General features: G+C 39.2%; 2 protein-coding genes across 7 annotated transcripts in view; one reads left to right on the top strand and one right to left on the bottom strand.

The window, feature by feature from the left end:
• The first annotated feature begins 794 nt into the window (after positions 1–794).
• LOC110047071 (uncharacterized protein CXorf65 homolog) lies at positions 795–4,776 on the top strand. Its single transcript, XM_020752806.2, has 5 exons — positions 795–975; positions 1,072–1,158; positions 1,284–1,400; positions 2,409–2,483; positions 3,678–4,776. Exons 1-5 carry the CDS (start codon positions 951–953, stop codon positions 3,875–3,877), a joined length of 504 nt encoding a protein of 167 aa, XP_020608465.1. The 5' UTR covers positions 795–950; the 3' UTR covers positions 3,878–4,776.
• A 378-nt stretch (positions 4,777–5,154) lies between these two features.
• Positions 5,155–17,749, bottom strand: part of LOC110047023 (glycine receptor subunit alpha-2-like) — a 19,725-nt gene continuing 7,130 nt past the window's right edge. For 2 of the 6 annotated variants that reach the window (XM_020752741.2, XM_089293943.1), the window contains exons 2-9: positions 13,509–13,648; positions 12,271–12,368; positions 11,388–11,455; positions 9,538–9,755; positions 8,238–8,320; positions 7,624–7,785; positions 6,388–6,815; positions 5,155–5,697 (exon numbers count right to left, since the gene is read on the bottom strand). In XM_020752741.2, coding sequence (XP_020608400.2) covers positions 5,416–5,697; positions 6,388–6,815; positions 7,624–7,785; positions 8,238–8,320; positions 9,538–9,755; positions 11,388–11,455; positions 12,271–12,368; positions 13,509–13,591 — 1,422 coding nt within the window. In that variant the 5' untranslated portion in view covers positions 13,592–13,648 and the 3' untranslated portion in view covers positions 5,155–5,415. Of the gene's footprint in view, positions 5,698–6,387; positions 6,816–7,623; positions 7,786–8,237; positions 8,321–9,537; positions 9,756–11,387; positions 11,456–12,270; positions 12,369–13,508; positions 13,649–13,738; positions 14,227–14,627; positions 15,698–16,664; positions 16,880–17,749 lie in introns of those variants that run through there. The other 4 variants (XM_020752742.2, XM_020752743.2, XM_089293944.1 and 1 more) reach the window with 4 other exon arrangements.

Genomic DNA, 17,749 nt, shown 5'->3' with positions numbered 1-17,749 from the left:
ACTGTGACGAAGCTCCTTTAACTTCAATTTGACACAAAGTAACAGAAGTGGCAACATATAACTTGACCTGTACCCGGGCATCACAACAAAACACTTCCCTTGGTAACTGAATTAAAATTTTACAAGTTCAACCTGGTTGCTAGGCATTGCACCCTACGAGGGTCCCCTACTTCACAGAAGAACTGAGATACTTCGTTTTTTGAAAGTCGTTTGTTGTCACTTTGATCCCCGGAAGCTCTTTCAGTAAATTAAAATCGCAGTGTGAAGTTAAATCTACCGCCGTCACTACTTTTAATTTCCGACCATCCGATTGTTAAGGCTTGGCAAACAATTTTGAAACGAAGGATTAGCTCTCAAGTGGCTGTGCAGAGCATTAACTTTACTCGGAGGTCAAGCGAACGAACTTTTCTGAAGCAAACGGTAAAAGAGAATATAACAATCGCTTGAAGAAGAGTCGATCAAACTGTGTTAGTTAGCTCCTTTAATTTTATCGAATCAGGTCGAGCCGAGCTTCTCGGTCGAGCAAAATCTAGCAAAGAATTACAGTGGAAAATTAGAGGTTTTTTGGAGGAGGCCTCGAAAATCATTTTGATGGCAGATGTCTGTTCCTTTGAAAAAAGTACATTATTAAAAAATCATGGTGGCTTTATTGATCTATTTTCAAAGTACACTTGTATTGGTGCTAAATCTTAATGCAAATAATCAGTGTGAAGTGTAAAGCCATGGTAATTAGTTCTCGCTTTTGTGAAGTACGTATGCCATTCGATTGGGCTCAACGCTTGATTTGTTTTCATTAGGCTCTGAGCGACGCTATTGTATTTCATTCTTACTCTAGAGCCGCAAAATTTAGTTGATGTCATGATGTGAATAACTGTGCAATCAGATCTATGGTAACCGCTAACAAGAAAGTTGAGTTTTATACCACTTGAAAAGGAACAAATAAGTGAAAAATGTTTATAACTGTTCGGTTTGGAGGTAAGAAATGTCTTAGATATGTGTCATTGAAGTGGCTTTATTTGCTTTGAACACAATGACCGTACGGTTCAAGCGATTTCAATTTCTCTCTTGTAGACGGCGAAGAATCAATCTTTAACCCAAACTGTCGCACAAACATACTGTTAGAAGACATCAAAAGACGATGTAACTGCACTAAAGATGGTAAATACCTAAGAACTCTACGTAACTTTAATACAGTGTACTTCAATTACGAGCTCAGGTGCGTTAATTGTTGCTTGGATCCGCATGGAACCATTATTCACTCATAGTTCACTGCTTTGTCTTAGCGACCGTGGATTTGTCTGATGAATCAGGAAACCTGAAGTATTTGGCCGATCATCCCACGACTTATGCCACAGAGATTTTGAAAGCAAGAGAGTCATTTGTGCTGATAAGAGTGGAAAGTAAGTTACTCCCTAGCTCCCGAGTTATTTTCTCTTAGGTAAAAAAAGTTGTGACTCGGTAAGACCTTTGTCGTTATCGCGACTTCATCGAACTTTTAAAATTGTTGTTTTGAAAATAAATTCCCAGGTTTTTTGTTTAGTTTGTTAAGTCAATATATTTATCGTTGTAAAGTTTCTGACCCCTTTCATGGCATCTTTGTTTTAACTTAAATATTTCGCCATCGCACCATAGACTTTTCTAGATTTATGTCCAACCTTGCTCCACTGTTCTTGGTTCAATATTCACAGCGAGACATTTCTATGAATAAGCCTTTTATGAATAAGTAATTTAAAGCTAAAAACACTCGCACACTTGCAAAAACTGCCAAACGTTTCGTGCTCTCATCGAGAGGGGTGGACAAATTCTGCCGACTGCAGTCTGTGCAATTTTTTTCGGGGAACCTTCCATGCGAAAAATCGGTAATTAAAGCAATTGATTAACTAGATGATTCCAAATAAAACTAATTACTCTCAGTAAATAATAGATATAATAGATGCTCGAGAAATAGATAGAATTCTGAAGATTGCTAACAAAGAAATCACAAATAATGAACAAAACTCAGCGACATTTATACTAACAAGAAGAAAAAAAGACTTTTAAAACGTTGCTTCAGAGAAAGTTAAAACAGTATCGGTTTTATGGTTACTCGGCCACTGAATTTGAAAAAAATTTAACATTTTATGGATCAAAACACGAACAGTATACCTATGTCCGAGTGGAATATATGTTCAATACAAATTGCCCTTTTTTCGTGGAACGAGCCGCAGATTGAAATTGCCGCCGGAAAACGTGTGCGAACGAGTCACGATCGGGTTTAGTTCGACTTCCGATTGAATAACAACTGAAGTGCCGCCAGTTTTTTTAAGCCAACTGTTTAGCGAAGTTAAAGTTACTTTCGGCACTCCAGTGAAAATTGCTCTAAAAGGGACATTGATGTAATAACTGATTTATTTGCGCAAATCTTTCAGAAAAAGGAGAAACAGAAGGTGATAGTTATACGCCGATGTTAAATGACGTCATTATAGTGACTCCAGCGTTTTTAGGTAAGGAACGTGATTTATATAGCATATAATTGAGAAAAACCTCATAGGTCCTCTTCACACTACGCCGAAGGAATTTTAGAACGGAGCGTTATTTCTCCGGTTAATCCGTCACGAAAACGGAGCATTTCGAAAACGCTCTTCAAACCGGAGGAATTTGAAAACGCCGGCTTTCCGTTTTCGGGTGGACGGAAACGATTTTGAAAACCAAGATTTTTAAAGACCATGACGATACGATTGTCATACGGTTTCCGCGCCAGAGTCAGTTTACTCAAACACAAATCAAAATGACCGGTGATTGTTGCGTTTCCAAACTTCTCGAGTGTAGTGCCGACGAGAAACATTTGATGCGTTTTCAGAGTGAAACCTCCGTTTTCAAATTCCTCCGGCGTAGTGTGGACAGAGCATGAGTCTTAAACTTTCTGAGATTTCTTATGATCCACTCCTTCTGAGCGCTTCAGCAACTGAGGGTATTCATGAATTATCCTGTGAAATCACCCGACACTTAGATTACGATCGAGGCCCTAGCCTGAGTCAGCTAGAACCAGGCGGTATCTGCAGGATTGTGTAGGATAATGGTTTTATCATGAAACAAATCATTCAGAAAACGTTAATCTACAATTAGATGCGTTGTGATTTTAGTGTGCTTTGCGTAATGTTCTACGAGTCTCTTTAAGCGCACTTCGCAAGATATTTGTGACGTAAGGACGTTAGCTCGGTTGGGCGTCTCCTCAGTTCGAACATGAGAGGTCGATCGTGGGCTAAAATTTAGGACGAACAACTTTCTAACACATGCAATTCCCTACGAGACACTAGCATCAATTATCTTATTACATAATAAGTCGAATTGTTCTCGCATTCTGATTGGTTCATACTTACGATCAATTGGAGACCAGACGAATAGGAGTTTTTCTATTATATGAAACTAATAGATTCCATGTTGCCGTGCGTCTGTTCAGTAATAGATCACAGAAGACGTCAACAGGTAGTAAGAAATCAGTGACACACTCGGCTATCGCCTCGTGTGCCTCCTTTTTGTTCTTACAACATTTTGACGTCATCTATTGCTGAACATTCGCACCCCGGGCAACATGGAATCTATTTAAAAGTAAAGACTAAACGACATTAAAAATAATGAAAAAAAAAAACTCAGTTGTCTGAATGTATACTTAACGAGCGGTATTGTCTCATTTACAGAGCGTCTTTCCAGGTGCGAAAGCGACAGTTTAAACGCAAAGAGCTCCATCGCCAGACCTGTTCGAATAAACAGTCCATTAACAAGAAAGCAGACAGGACTACCAGGAAAAACAAAGACTTCTCAGTTGCCAAGCACAAGTAGAAACAAAACCTCCAGAGAAAAAACACCAGGACAGAAGCGAAACAGAGAAAGTAGATAATCACAAAGAAAAAGAAATAACAAAAAGAATGAAATAGAGTTAGATACAACAGTTTAAAAAGCCACATTATTAGAAACTGATTCAAATTTATCATCTGCCGGACAAAATAGTGTGGGAGACGCGGTGGCCTCATAGTTAGTGCGCTCGCCTCCGGATCCAGCGATCCGGGTTCGAGCCCTGGCCGGGGACATTGCGTTGTGTTCTTGGACAAGACACTTTACTCTCACAGTGCCTCTCTCCACCCGGGTGTATAATTGGGCACCAGCAAACTTAACGCTGAGGGTAACCCTAGTATCTCATCCAGGGAGGGATTAGAAATACTCCCAGTCGCTTCACGCTAAAGAAACCGGAGATAAGCGCCGGCCTGATGGGCCACTTAGCTCGTATTCAGACTTTACCTCACCTTTACTGGCAAAGTAGTGGTCCTGCGTTATAGAAAACTGTTTTCTTTTGTTCGCTTTGATCTAAAATAGAATATGGCAGCCGTAGATAACTAAACTAATTAGTGAAGCGCAGCACAAAGCTTTCATACTCCGGGAAATGTGATCTATGTAAATTATATAAATAAAAACAATTATCGTAGAATTCCGAAAGTAACGGCCCCCGTTACTTTTGGAATTAGCAGGCGAAAGGGGTTGCTACTTACGGGTAGCCGTTACTTTTCCCATTAAAAAGCGGACACGTAACACATGGAATTAAAAGTTGCGTTTTTTGTATATTCCAAACTACCCACATAAACGAAACAGACTGTATAAACAAAAAGGGCCCTAATCATGGTGTTGTAGGGCGAAAATATAATGGTTGTATTATATCGCAATGCAACTTATTACCCGTCGATACACTGCAGTATATCATAACATTCAGTTTCGTTCGAAATAAAATTCCAAATAACTCTTCAAGTTGTTCACTCCTGCAGTCAAGCTGTTTCATCCGCATTGCGCTTGAGAACAGAAAGTTTCTCTTACTTTACTCTTACGTTACTTTCGGGGAGCTGTTATTTTCGGCGGGGATGGGGGGGAGGCGTTACTTTCGGAATTCTACGGTATGATTTTAGATGTTGAATCTTTCGAAAAAAGTTATACCATCCAGATTCTCTAGAGCATCACAACACAAGTATTGTTATGTTTACCACAACTACGAGGTTTTACTCACAGAGATGGGCGCCCAACAAAGCCATGACACATAAGATTCGTTCATTTCAACTTATGAAATCAAATACAACGTTAACTCGTTAAGAGGCATTATTATGATAAGCATTTGGCTCATTGTTAGCCGGGTTTGCTCCGAGTCAAAGTCGTTTTTATTATATAAAATTAGTTCATAAAGACAGCGCAAGGTTTATTTACAATTGCACCCCGAACATACAAGTGTAAAAAAAAAACGCGAACGCGACGCGTGGCAGTAAAAGAATCGTACTTTGCCTCGTGTGCGTGTCTACGGTAATGTCATTGGACACAAAAATAGGCGTTCATTCCAATTTAGTTTTGCTAATTTTGATCTTGCTCTTATCTTACAGTTTAATCATTAAATTTACCTTATCATGACGATAAAAAGATAATCCAATAGCAGATGTTAAATAGTAAATAAGAAACAGGAAAACAAATCCTTGCATATTTATCTACAGTATTAACGCTTCCTTCGTCTCTAAAATTGTTTTCATAATCGTCCTCTGGGTCATCAGTAGACAGTCGTCTTCGCCGCCCGTGCGAGGCATGGAGACAACTCCCGCCATCCATGTTACTTTCAATCAGTGAATGTTCGTAACTGCTGTTCATTTCTCCAGTTTTGCTCCTAGCTAGTTTCCGTAGATCAGATTCCTCCTAGGAAAGTAAAAATGTTTGATATAATTAACCCGGAATCTTACATCATGAGAAACTGGCCATACCGGGAGATAACAGGGGATAAACCCCGGGGGAGCTTCGTGGGGCGGAAATGCCAGTTGGATAGTTTGAATGAAGCCCCAAAGGAAACCTTCCTGTAACAAATTGATAAATAAGTGCTAGTTTAAATTATCAAAAAACTGCATCATTGGATAATGCAATTGAAGAGTTTTTACTGACTTGGCATCACGGTATATTAGCCATTACGTATGGGTTATTGACCAAGTGTGAGGTCAAGATGGCAGGATATTGGCCAAGTTCGTTTTTTGCGTGTTTGTGGACCGAGACGGAGTCGAGGTCCATAAACTCGCAAAAAAAGAACGAGGCCAATATCCAGCCATCTCGACCGAACAAGCTTGGTCAATAAAGGATTTATTATATGGCTTTAGGGTAAATTTTTCTTGCAGGACACGGCGGGTAGTCCCGAGCAGGCAAGATAGCTCCATCTTGCCCGCTCGGGTAGCCAATCACAGCGCAGGATTTGATTCATCTTGCCCGCTCACGGAGCTAGCCATATAATAAACAGCGTTAATACGTTACACGATTCAGTTAACATTTCATCCTCAGTCTGCATTTTACCCCCGGTCTGCAGTCTGCAGTCTGCAGTTCGCAGTCCGTTTTTAAACTGACCTTGTCTGTGCTGCCATATCTGGTTCTTGAAAGCGATAAATCTTCTGGATCATCCTTCAGTCCTTTGACCTTTCGTAGAATGTTCGTTCCCTTTCGGGTCAACTTCTTCGCTTGTGACTTCACAAAAGTTGAACTCGGATACTCTACCAAAGCAGCGAATACGTACAGAAAGGAAACACAAAGGAACCAGTCAATCGCTTTCACATAGCTGACCTTCGGCATCGACGCTTGAATTCCGAAGATCAAAGTCGTCAGCGCGAGAACTGTCGTGATACCGAGGGCGACCCGAGCTGGCGGCGAGTTTCGTGGAATCCAAAACGAGACCCAACTCAGAATGGTGATGAGGATTGTAGGAATGTAAATCGAAACGACGTAGTAGAACTTTTTTCGTCTGATATAGAAGGTTAACTGCAGCATGGAGAAAGTACCTAAAGTAAAAAATAAATTTGCATTTATTGACGTTTGCTGGCTAAAATTACAGTGCAACTACTCGAGCCGGGCCACCTAGAAGAAAAGTTACCAATCAAAACGTAATGTGAGAACAATGGACTGGTTGCTTCTGGTGACGGCAAGTAACGGTCTGTTTGACGTAAAAACATGAACACTATCGACTCCTCTGCGTTATATGACCTATATACATTCTCAGAGATCCTGACGTCGAATTATTGTAATGATAAATCTCGCTCGGAAAATTTAGCTTGAAAACTCATTTTAAAATTTTTTCCCAAATTTCTTTTCCATTCAAATTTGCAAAGCTTGATCGGATTTTATGACGTCATTACGCGGTTGGGCGTTTTTAAAATACAGTGTTGCGTGAATCTAGGATATAAAAGTGCTTCTAATCGTTTGTAATTCACGTTCCAGATGAATATGTACGGTTCCAATAAAAAATCTTCTTCCGTAGACTCCACAATGAGATCTCTAATTACGCAATGTCGTCATAAATTACCCGAAGTAAACATGGCGACGCCCAGGTGTTGTAAACTGAAAACCAAACACTTCGCATTCGAATCAAGAACAGGGATATCAACTTTAAACCCGAGGATCAGTTACAGAGAACCATTAAGTATACTTTGGAACTTGAACTGCTTCTCAGACAAGACGCCCTTTCAGCTTCTGTCATGGTGAAAACCAGGCTTTATGGAAAATCGATGACAAAGTCGTTTAGCCTCGTCATGTAATTTTAGTATGGAATGAAAATGTCATTATTACAATAAGGCCTGAAGTCGGTTTTACCTGTACCTGTTACATATGAAGCTGTTATTTCATCAACTGAAGTCCCGTCAACCGCAAACTGTGACATAATCAGTTCATCTCCTATGGCCACGGCACTCTCAAGATTATCTCTGCCCTCCTTAGCGTCCCACTTATAGTACAAGTCGTCAGTGGTCATGCCATCTGCAGGAGAAGTCAGTTATGTACTTCAACGGTTTTCAATTGAGTGTCGAAAATAATCAGGCAATTACTTTGGTTTTACCACAGTTTGAGATTAGCTGAGTAGCCAGTCAGTCAGGAATTGGTTTGGTCAGTTTTGGTTTTACGACACTCAAGTGAAAACCGCTTTAAGCTTATTTTCAGGATCTTAACAAGATCTATTGAATAGACTACGGATAAGAGTGTTGTTTCATCCCGTTTTATTCTTCGTTTATTGTTACTGATAAAGAGGATAAGTATCAACGCCTTCTTTTCGCTACAGTTGTTAAAGTTAATAAATCTTTTGCTGTGGTTAAACCTTCTCAGCAGATTACGTTGATAAACCGAACAAATGGGCACAGTTCCAGTTCCTTAGTGTCTTAACAGTTTTAGGTTATAAATGCACATTAATTGCAACGAAAGAGAAATCTACTCACAACTTTCAAACAGCAGGCTGCAGTTTTGTTTATCCATGGGATAATTTCGAAGATCCATCTTGCACGCCGCTATCACAGTCATTCTAAAACAGTGGAATGAGCAGTCACATCCATTAATTCTTATCAAAGAAATTCATTCAAACAAAACAAGTCTAACCGAAGAAGAATTACCCCGAAGACAGGATATTCCCTTGGGAATGTCAGTATTAGTGTGAGATGGGAGTAAGGCCGCGCTTTTTCCCTCTAATCCCGCCACGCATTTTGCATTGGTCGAGCATGGGTTTGGAGGGATGCGAGTACAAGTGGAAGCGGGATGCGAGAAGACTGGAATCTCAATGACTGGATGCGGAATAAAAATACTTCCACGGGGCGGGATTTTACCATCCTGACAAAGCGGGATACGGGATAGTTTTAAATTGGCGGCGGAATGCAGGATGGAAAACAGAAAACGCACTCTGAACGGCGTTACGCGGAGGACTGGAACTCTAACCAGGCGGGGACGAGGTGAACATTCTGAGTTGGGCGGGATGGCGGGATTGAGCCAAAAAGAGTGGAGGGATGCGGGATTGAATAAGCCTTTGTTGGACTCTCTGTACTGGCCTCTTGATCTTACATAAATCTCAGGTTTCCAACTGACGTATGACTATTTCTTTCAATTGTGTAAGCTGGCCATCAACTTCAAAAATTACCTTCATTTGCACAGTTTACTGAGATTCAGCACGGGGGGGGGGGGGGGGTACTCCCACAGAATACCGTGAAGTTTCAAAAGTAAAGACCCCAGTTACTTTCGGATTCAGCCTTTTCCTGTCGGGGGGCTGCAACTTTTGGTGGGTCGATACTTTTGAGTAGCTAAAATGTTTACAATTTATAAGCCTACCCACTGTGGTAAAATAGAGATACTTCGGTAGCGAGATAAACAAGTTAAATCTTGCATAAAAAACACGTTATTCTACATTAAGACTGAGTAATATATTGCCTTTTCAGGGGCCCCATTTTCGGAATGTTACGACATAATAATAAAAGTGAGTACTATTGTTGCCTTTGGAACTTCACGATGATATAATAGGCTATTTTCATTCGTGTGCCCAGTTACGTGGCCTACAAATGCAAGTGAGGTTGGAGGTGACCTTGTTTTGATACAAACCTCTAACTAGCCAACTAGCTAGCATTATAACAACTTAATTCACATAACAAAAACAGTGAGGTCTGTATGAAAACAAGGTCACCTCCAGCCTCGCTGCTCTTCAAAGGTCAGGTCACTGAGCAGACAACTGTAAAATGGTTTATTATATTTTATTGCCTTTGACTGTAGTCAATCTTTCCATCTGGATATACTTTGAGAAGAAATTCTGTCTTGGGTGCGGAGCTGGACTTTTCGTTGTTCACGTATGTATCGGGAATCCAGATTTGTTGTATGATGTCTCCATTTAGCGTCAGGTTTCTCTTGTCATAGTATTCTCCAAACTTAAGCCGCGAGTCGTACCACGATTGCCGCATGAAGAACGTACTTTCAAATTGCTTCAATTGAGACAACGATAAAACAAATTAAGGTCCGTGCAAATGCCACAACTTTGGGGTGCAATTCTTAACAACCGTCTACACTACGCCGGGAAAATTTGAAAATGCAGCTTTATTATATTTCTACGGTTAGGCCTACCGTCTACACTAATCCACCACGAAAACGGAGCTTTTCGAAATCGCTCTTCAAACCCGGCGGAGGAATTTAAAAACGTCGGCTTTGCGTTATAGTGTGGACGGAAAACATTTTGAAAACGGAGCCAGTTTTCGAAAACGATAATCGTGTGATTTCCCTGACCGAGTTTTAAAATTTCTTCCGACGTAGTGTGGACGGGAAGCATTTAATTTTCAGAGTGAAAACACCGATTCCAAATCTCTTCGACGTAGTACAGACAGGACCTTAAACCGTTTACCGACATCCTTGAAATTCAATGTGCACAGAGAATTTCTCGCTCACTGCGTTGCGGGAGTAACCTTTTACTAAAATACTGCGCGCAATAGTTTTATCGCCTGTCTACTTATTGCAAAATTGCTCTTTTATTAATTTGAAAGTGTGACCAACATTTTCAAAACTGAGCGCCGTAGTTTGGTGTTTGGAATGTGGGACGTAAGGCGTGGAGTGTTGAGCGCTATTTGCTGCCTCAGACTATCTTTTCGAAAACTCATTAATAATTCATCAAGTTTAAACATAGAAAACCATAACTGTGATGGTGTTTGGATATCAGATCAGTCTCAATTAGGGTAGATTTTTACAATTTTATTTCCCTGTTTTCTCGATCGGCTCCTTAGTTTAATTTTGACTGGGAAGATATATTACTCAAGACCGTTTTTGACCACATTTCCAAACACCTCGAAGTTCGTCAATAATACTCCTCTGCGAGTCGTATTTTCAACTCTCTTCTCGGTGTTTGGAAATGTGGTCAAACACGGTCTTTCGTGTTTGATATATTAGATCTCTAGTCACGTCAGAGCAAAAAAACTAAACATCTTTGGTACATCTTCTTGGCTTCTGAATCCAGATACTGTCACCATTTTAGTTTCGTAATGAATGTTACGAATGTTATCAAGAGAAGGTAACTTACCTTGATCTTCTCTTGATATTACGTATTTATTTGGACAAGACTCGTTATGACAAAATTCCTCTCAAAAGCAGTATTTGAAAGAAAACCAGTATTTCAAAGATTTTACTTTCACTAAATATTTGTGTGGATATCCTTTTCATCTTTGTTACTTTGGGAATTTGCTGGTGAGGAACACTGCATTTTTCTACTTCAATGTTCAGGCTTGGGGTAAATTTAGCTGGCCTGGCGTCAGTAAGTACAGAGGCTCTTGTAATAAAACATCAGGGCCCAGTTGTTGAAAGGCTGGATAACGCTATATATCCGCTGGATAAATCACTATCCAGTGGATAAGTGTTAACAAAGAAAATACACTATCAGCTGGATAGTGATGTATCTGGTGGATAGCATTATTCACCCTTCGCACAACTGGGCCCAGAGCTTCTACAGACTGCGTCAAAAGCTTTGAACAAACCGACATTTATTTTCTCCTTAGAATGTAATACAAAAAGCAGTATGCAAGCCATGAGAATACAGGAACTTATCAGTTAGCTAACTAGTGTACTCTACTCACCATTTCCCTTTCATCGAGTCCACCTAATGACGTGATAAAAATAGATACTAGCACTTTTACAGGTTCACCTGAAACCGAAATGAAAATAGTTTCATGAGTGCGCTGACTATGGAGCGTATACACATAACGTCATGGCAGCCATATTGGTGTTACAAAATAATGAAACGACCGCCATGTTGGTGTACCAAACCAATCCCGTGGGAGTTCAACTCTTTTCTTATGTAAACATTTTGTTTTGTTCCAATAGACTAGCATGGCTGCTGGACACATGAATGCATACACTCTATATATTTGACAAATGGACGTCAGTTTTTCATGCGTCTGTCCTGTTATTGATAACGATTTTATTCACAACATTGTCAAAGTAGCTGTGGATCCACAAGGCGTGCCGCTTCAGTTTGAATTATAAACCCTCAGAGCTATAAAGAAGGGTGTTTTTAGCACGTCATACTGTTGTTATGGTAACCTATTGTGTCACGAAAATTATAACAACGTGTTCACCAATGATTGGGTAGTAATGTGATACCATGATTGTTGCATCAACTAACAAAGAATGGTTATAATGACCCATCAAAATCTAAGTGCTGGGAACTGATTTTAGCCGCCTTAAGTGTCAATGTATTTAGCACTGTTGTGCTAATTGGGGACACTGTAAATAAACAAACAAATATTTCAAATAGAACATAAACTATCGAAAATCCAAATTGGTGGGAGGCTGACCAGTTGGATATTTACACAAAGCGGTCGAGGAGTTGAACTCTGGACTACCGAGAACAAATCCAGATAGCGGTAGGGCGGAGGATTTGAACCAGGGACCTCCAGATTTCAAATCCAGCGCCCTAAACAACTGGGCCAAGCCGCTTCCACCTTCAAATTACCTTACCTTCAAAGTTAGGTCTGAATCGCTTGTCGTAGTGCTTCTCGTCCAGAAGCATGCGTAGCACATGCGATGCATTCATACCACTCCAGTATTTGGAAGATCTAAGTGAAATAAGTTAGTCCTCAGATGCGGGAAAATAGAGAAATATAACTGAATAAAAGACTCCTACCCTAATATTTTCCTCCCTCGGCGTCCGAGGAAACCGTATAATCTTGACCAAAAATTAAAAGAAAACTTGAAACAAATAAGCCACTCCTTCCCATCCCAATTGACTCCATCTCCCAATCACAGAGCCAAACATCCTCGTAAAAAAAAACCATTACCCCAAACCTAGGGCTATAGGCTTAGAATATCTCTACTAAACACGTCGTTTTATTTTGCATGTTCATTTTACAGCTGTCGAGGTCTCAGTTTGTTTCGATTCACAACCATTGTGCAAATCAATGAGAATTTTTACCTCGTTCAATTTTTATATACACTGGAAATGTTTCATACATAAAATCCTTTCCAAACCATCTTTGAAAGAATTCAAAAACAAAATTTCTTTTGGTAGCAAGCCATATCGATATCCGGCAGTCGAAAAATAATGCAAACATCCCTCCAAATTAGTACAGTTTAAAGAATACAGAATGCTGGTCGACCAGGCTCGCTACAAACTTCAAATCACACAGCTACCCGTTGACTTTACGATACTTATAAGAGATGCCTAATAGCAGATCTCAACTGCATGAAAACATCCCTGACTACAATGCAATATGTTAAATATAATTGCTTTTTACAAACAAAACACCGTCGTTTTATTAAAAATACACGTTTTCTCTTTGTTTTCCATTCCCGTAAATTTGCCATTTGACGTTTTTTCGCCGCCTGGCTACTTCACGGCGTATTCCCGCGCTTAAGATAAAAAACGCTCGAAGTACGATCAAGAATATCATTGCTATGAACGTAATGTCAAAATCATCGACGTTGTCCTTACACCTTTCGCCAAAATATCAATATTTTCACCTGTTGTAATATCAACAAATTTTTTTCATATGATTTGATTTTTGCTGCTCCCGATGGCAATAGAGAAATTATTTAGCCTACCTTCATATTTAGAGTCATTTTATAAATACACGATGCTCGCATTGACTTTCTCGTGTGACTTGTTATTATGTCGACATGTAATAGTCTAAATAATGTTGATAATTATCATTTCCCCTATATTACGTGTTAAATATTCGATGTTTTTTTTTCCATACCTTGTCGGCGATTCTTCTTCTCTGGAATGAACTAACACAGAAACCGCCGCGACGAAAAGCGAGAAGTACAGTTTTGGCAACATTTGCTGTCTTTACACTACGAGTGATGGAAACCCGCCTTCTTTACGCATCCGTTTAAACTAGAAACAAGAGAAGAAACCAAACGTTAAACACTTACTCATTAGCGATGAAACATTTTTAAGGGACTGTAAGTTAACAATATCCCTTACCCTAACAGACGAGAAATTGGCGAAGACAAATTTGTCCACCTCAGATTAAGAAGCCATGTTTTTTCCAGGGATTTCAAGAGGATTTGCTCGTAAAATGTCGTTGAATTAAATACAGCTGTTCCCTATTTGTAATAAGCTTTGTTGTATCTGATAGCTTTTCTTTCGATCATGTTAATTTGCCATTGGCGCAAATCCCATCCCGATGAACACAGTTTTACTTGCTTGTCACGAAATTGTCATTTATGACTTTCGGACGCGCAAAAAAAAAAATCGGAATCCAAACTTTAGGGTCGCAAGCACTTGATCCTATCAAACTTGAAGAGGATCACGCTGTGCAACACTCGTTTACGCGGCTAGCCTACTATAAATCAAGACTAGAACGTGGGAAATTTTGCATTGCAAATTAAACCCACGTTCATTGTTAAAGTAATAAATTCGGCTTGTTTTAGCAGAGAGCTTCCTAAGGGTGCCAGAAAGCTAAGAAAACCAAAAAAATTGGCTAATAGTTAAATTGGCAAAGAGTGGTTAAATTTTACTTTCCAAATTAAACTCAGACTTAAGGTTTTCTTTTTTTAAAACCAAGCTGTAGAACAAAAAGTTTTATGCAGGAAAATAAAATGTCGAAGCTACCATAAACCAGCGTGTAGTCTTTACAGCTAACTATAAAAGCTTCATTACACTGCACTGCCAATTTGATCAAAAAAAGGAGCCTAGCAGGATATTTGCATGTTTTGAAAACAAATCCACTACGACAAAGTAGCTGGGACTCCTTATTTGACACTGACAAACGGCGATGCTTGCATGGTACGGCTATGGAGCTGTGAATTATATTGGTTGACCCGGAGAGAGTTCTTTTCAGAATTTCAACTGCTGATACGTATTATCCTACCTGGGTAAAGAGAAATACTGATGAATGGCTCTGTTCTTTGCCTCTCAGAGAAGAAAAGGAACTTGAGCTACGCACAAACACTGGATGTTGATACCTTTTAGAGAAATGATTCTGAAATACTCTCAGGAGCATCACTGTGGCTTTTGTATCGGAAGCGATGGAATAAATTATTAAAATGGTCACGTACGTAAACCCGCGAGGAATAAGTAAGCTAAGTGTTTTTTAGTTGTTTCAAAAATATCAAGAAACGGCCAACTGGGAAGAATATCATGGCTTTTAACCCTTCATCGCGGTCTCTGATGATTGAACAGAGCTAATTAATAATTTGGTTAAATTGTCTGTTCTTGTTTTTTCTCCTTTTTTTTCTTTGTTATTTTTTTTTGCTTTGTTTTTTTTCGGTAATTATTGAATCGGGCCTGGTGCCGTTATTAGAGAATGCATGCTGAAATCAGAAATTAAAATACGCCTGAGAATTGATCACGTCCACTTACAAAAGAATTGTGACTGTTCCCTGCAGATTATTCTTTCCGTATCTAACGAACAGTCGGTCAATTGTGGGCAAAAATTGCAAAAATTCAAAAGAATAAGCGATTAAAAACTGATGTAAGCTTCGCGTGTCAATTTTTGAAAATGGCATCGTGTTGTCTACTACTATTAAGCGGAAAACAAATTAAATCGGCGATCTATTTTTTTTTGGCTTCAAACACTGTCAGATTAAGTGATAGAATTCATAGCCTTAGTTAAAAGCCTTTGGAGCAAGTAAAATCTTGAGGATTAAGTATAGAATAAACTCAACTGACTCACGTAATGTAGACAACACCAATGTGCTGTGGCGTGTTCGTTTTTTCATTCAGATCGCTCACGCAAGTTAACTCCGGTTTAATAAGTAACGTTTTTATGTCAAAAAAATCAGTAATAAAAGAATTCTTTCACACTTTTGTTCGGTCCGCACGTTGTGAACCTAAAATAGACTTCGTTCCCGGGCAAAATGCCAACAAGCTTGGTGTATAACCGTTGTATGTCCACAGAACTGTTTATAAGTCAAGCAAGCAATATATCATTATATTTCTACTCCCAAAAATTATATAAAACTAATATTATCGTTTGGCGGTAAACATCAATGAAAACTAAAGCAAACTGTCGTCCGATGAATTATTTAGAACCTCACTTAACTTGCGACATCCCACAGAAAAACTGGATGTGCTATTACTGCATTCTCTTTTCGACCTCTAAAAAGAGTACAGGTGAAATTGTTAGGCTGTTTGGAGCTTCAAATCGTGCCTTTAAAATAGTGAGGTATTTCACGGATAATATACCTTTTTAAAAAAAGTGCACGTTCCATTATACAAAGCTACCATGAATTATTAGTATGAATATTTCATCAAAGTCTGCAACATTAATATTTGCGCAAGACTTAAGATAAAGCCACAATCCTGGCAAAAAGCGCCTCGAACCTGCTGTTTGGCAGATCGTGTCAAAACGAACCATTTCTTCAATTGCTACTAACATCTGCCAGAATAGAAAAAAACATCCGAAACATGACAACTAGGACCAACTAGAATATTCTGCCTGCCTACCTCGAAATTTATTAATTGATACAGAAATTGCCGATAACAAGAAAGCAGTCTTCCCGATGCCTTTGTAATCATGTCTAGACCTGTTACTTGAGAGGCTTTCTTCGTCCGTTCTTCTCTGCTAACCACTACTGCAACATTATTTTTACTTTAACAGCAGATGAGAATAAAAATAAAAAAACATTTACAGTGGTACACGGTTCAGTTTTGAAACAGAAAGAGTGTAGAAAAACCGTTATTTTGATAAATGAACATTTTTGAGTTACACGAAAGTGGACAATAAGGCCTTAACACGAACAGCAATAGCAATCTGTTGTTTCGTATAGAAAGACGATCTCCTCAAAGTCATGTGCATGTAGAGATAAAACAAGAGTAACTTTCGTGGATCACTGTCTTGGCGCTAGTGCTGTAGCACAACAGCTGAGGAAAATAAATTTAAAACAAATCATACTGACAATCTCACCTTCATTTCCCACATGTAGTGGTCATGAGAGCTGACTTTGTGTAGGTGTTTCTTCAAAGACTTCTGACGTTTTCCCCAGGTCGAATTTTAGTACCGCTAACACTGAAAATTTGCACCTGGTGGTCATTTGTCGCTAATGCTCTGGTAAACCTGTCGTGCCAAATTTGACTTAAAACTATTTTGACTGTGAAATTTACATTCTGTGGTCGAAAAAAAAAACCACAACACACTTCTGCCTATTAAAATGGCAAGTTAAATTCACAAAGTTGAAGTTGTCCCTCTGCTGACAAAATCAATTAAACATCGTTTTGTATTTTTATTCTCTTGCCGCGAACTCTACTCCAGATAAACTGAAGCCACATTGTGTCACTCCGATGACATCAATTGAAACTCGCTAACTACTAATAACAATTTTGTTTTGCCCGAAGCAATTCCTATTGTGGTTAGCTACTAATGGTTTCCACCAAGTAATGTTAAAAAGGAACTTCAATTCGCAACTTTTTATTATTTTGATATATCTGTTAATGGTTTGTTGAAGATGAAGAGTAAGTGAAGTGAAAATTGTTTTTCTTGAATGCCGTTTTCGTAGTGTTTTAATTTTTTCCTTTTATCTTCCTTTTTTTTCAAGATGGCGGCTCTTTACAGCGAGAAGACATTAATGACGAAGTTGCTTTCCTCTTCACATGATGCGATAATGATCAAAGCTTAGGGGAAGGGTGGGGGAGTATTTTGGTGCACAATCTTTGGGGAATTAAACTTGTTTTGAAAACATCACTTTACAGAGCCAAGACAAGCTAGCTAGTTAACGCCCTACCTCATCGAATTTGAATGGATTTAAGCTAAATATTTTTTTCCCGGTACGAGGTTTAAGGAAATAACGTCAATTAAACGAATGAACTCCACGTCTCCGGTTGCAAAATACACTGCATATGATTCTTATTTATGTCTTGTATTGATGACACAAAACCCTTACTGATATATGTATACACTGATCAACATCCGCCCAACGTTTATAAGGACAGAACTTCGTCTGAGAACTGAACTAAAGGCCCCTGCGAAAATAGGACCATAAGATGCAAACACAA

Source organism: Orbicella faveolata, unplaced genomic scaffold, assembly GCF_042242905.1.
Source record: "Orbicella faveolata isolate gen_17 unplaced genomic scaffold, um_ofav_v1 contig_25, whole genome shotgun sequence".
Classification (NCBI taxonomy): domain Eukaryota; kingdom Metazoa; phylum Cnidaria; class Anthozoa; order Scleractinia; family Merulinidae; genus Orbicella; species Orbicella faveolata.
The sequence above is the reverse complement of the archived record's forward strand: the minus strand, read 5'-3'. Positions and strand labels throughout refer to the sequence as shown.

What these genes read in the sequence shown, in the direction of transcription:
- LOC110047071 (XM_020752806.2), top strand. Translation starts at nt 951, where the DNA reads ATGTTTATAACTGTTCGGTTTGGAG. An exon ending in ATGTAACTGCACTAAAGATG is followed by an intron (nt 1,159 to 1,283) that starts GTAAATACCTAA and finishes GCTTTGTCTTAG; the next exon opens with CGACCGTGGATTTGTCTGAT. An exon ending in TGTGCTGATAAGAGTGGAAA is followed by an intron (nt 1,401 to 2,408) that starts GTAAGTTACTCC and finishes CAAATCTTTCAG; the next exon opens with AAAAAGGAGAAACAGAAGGT.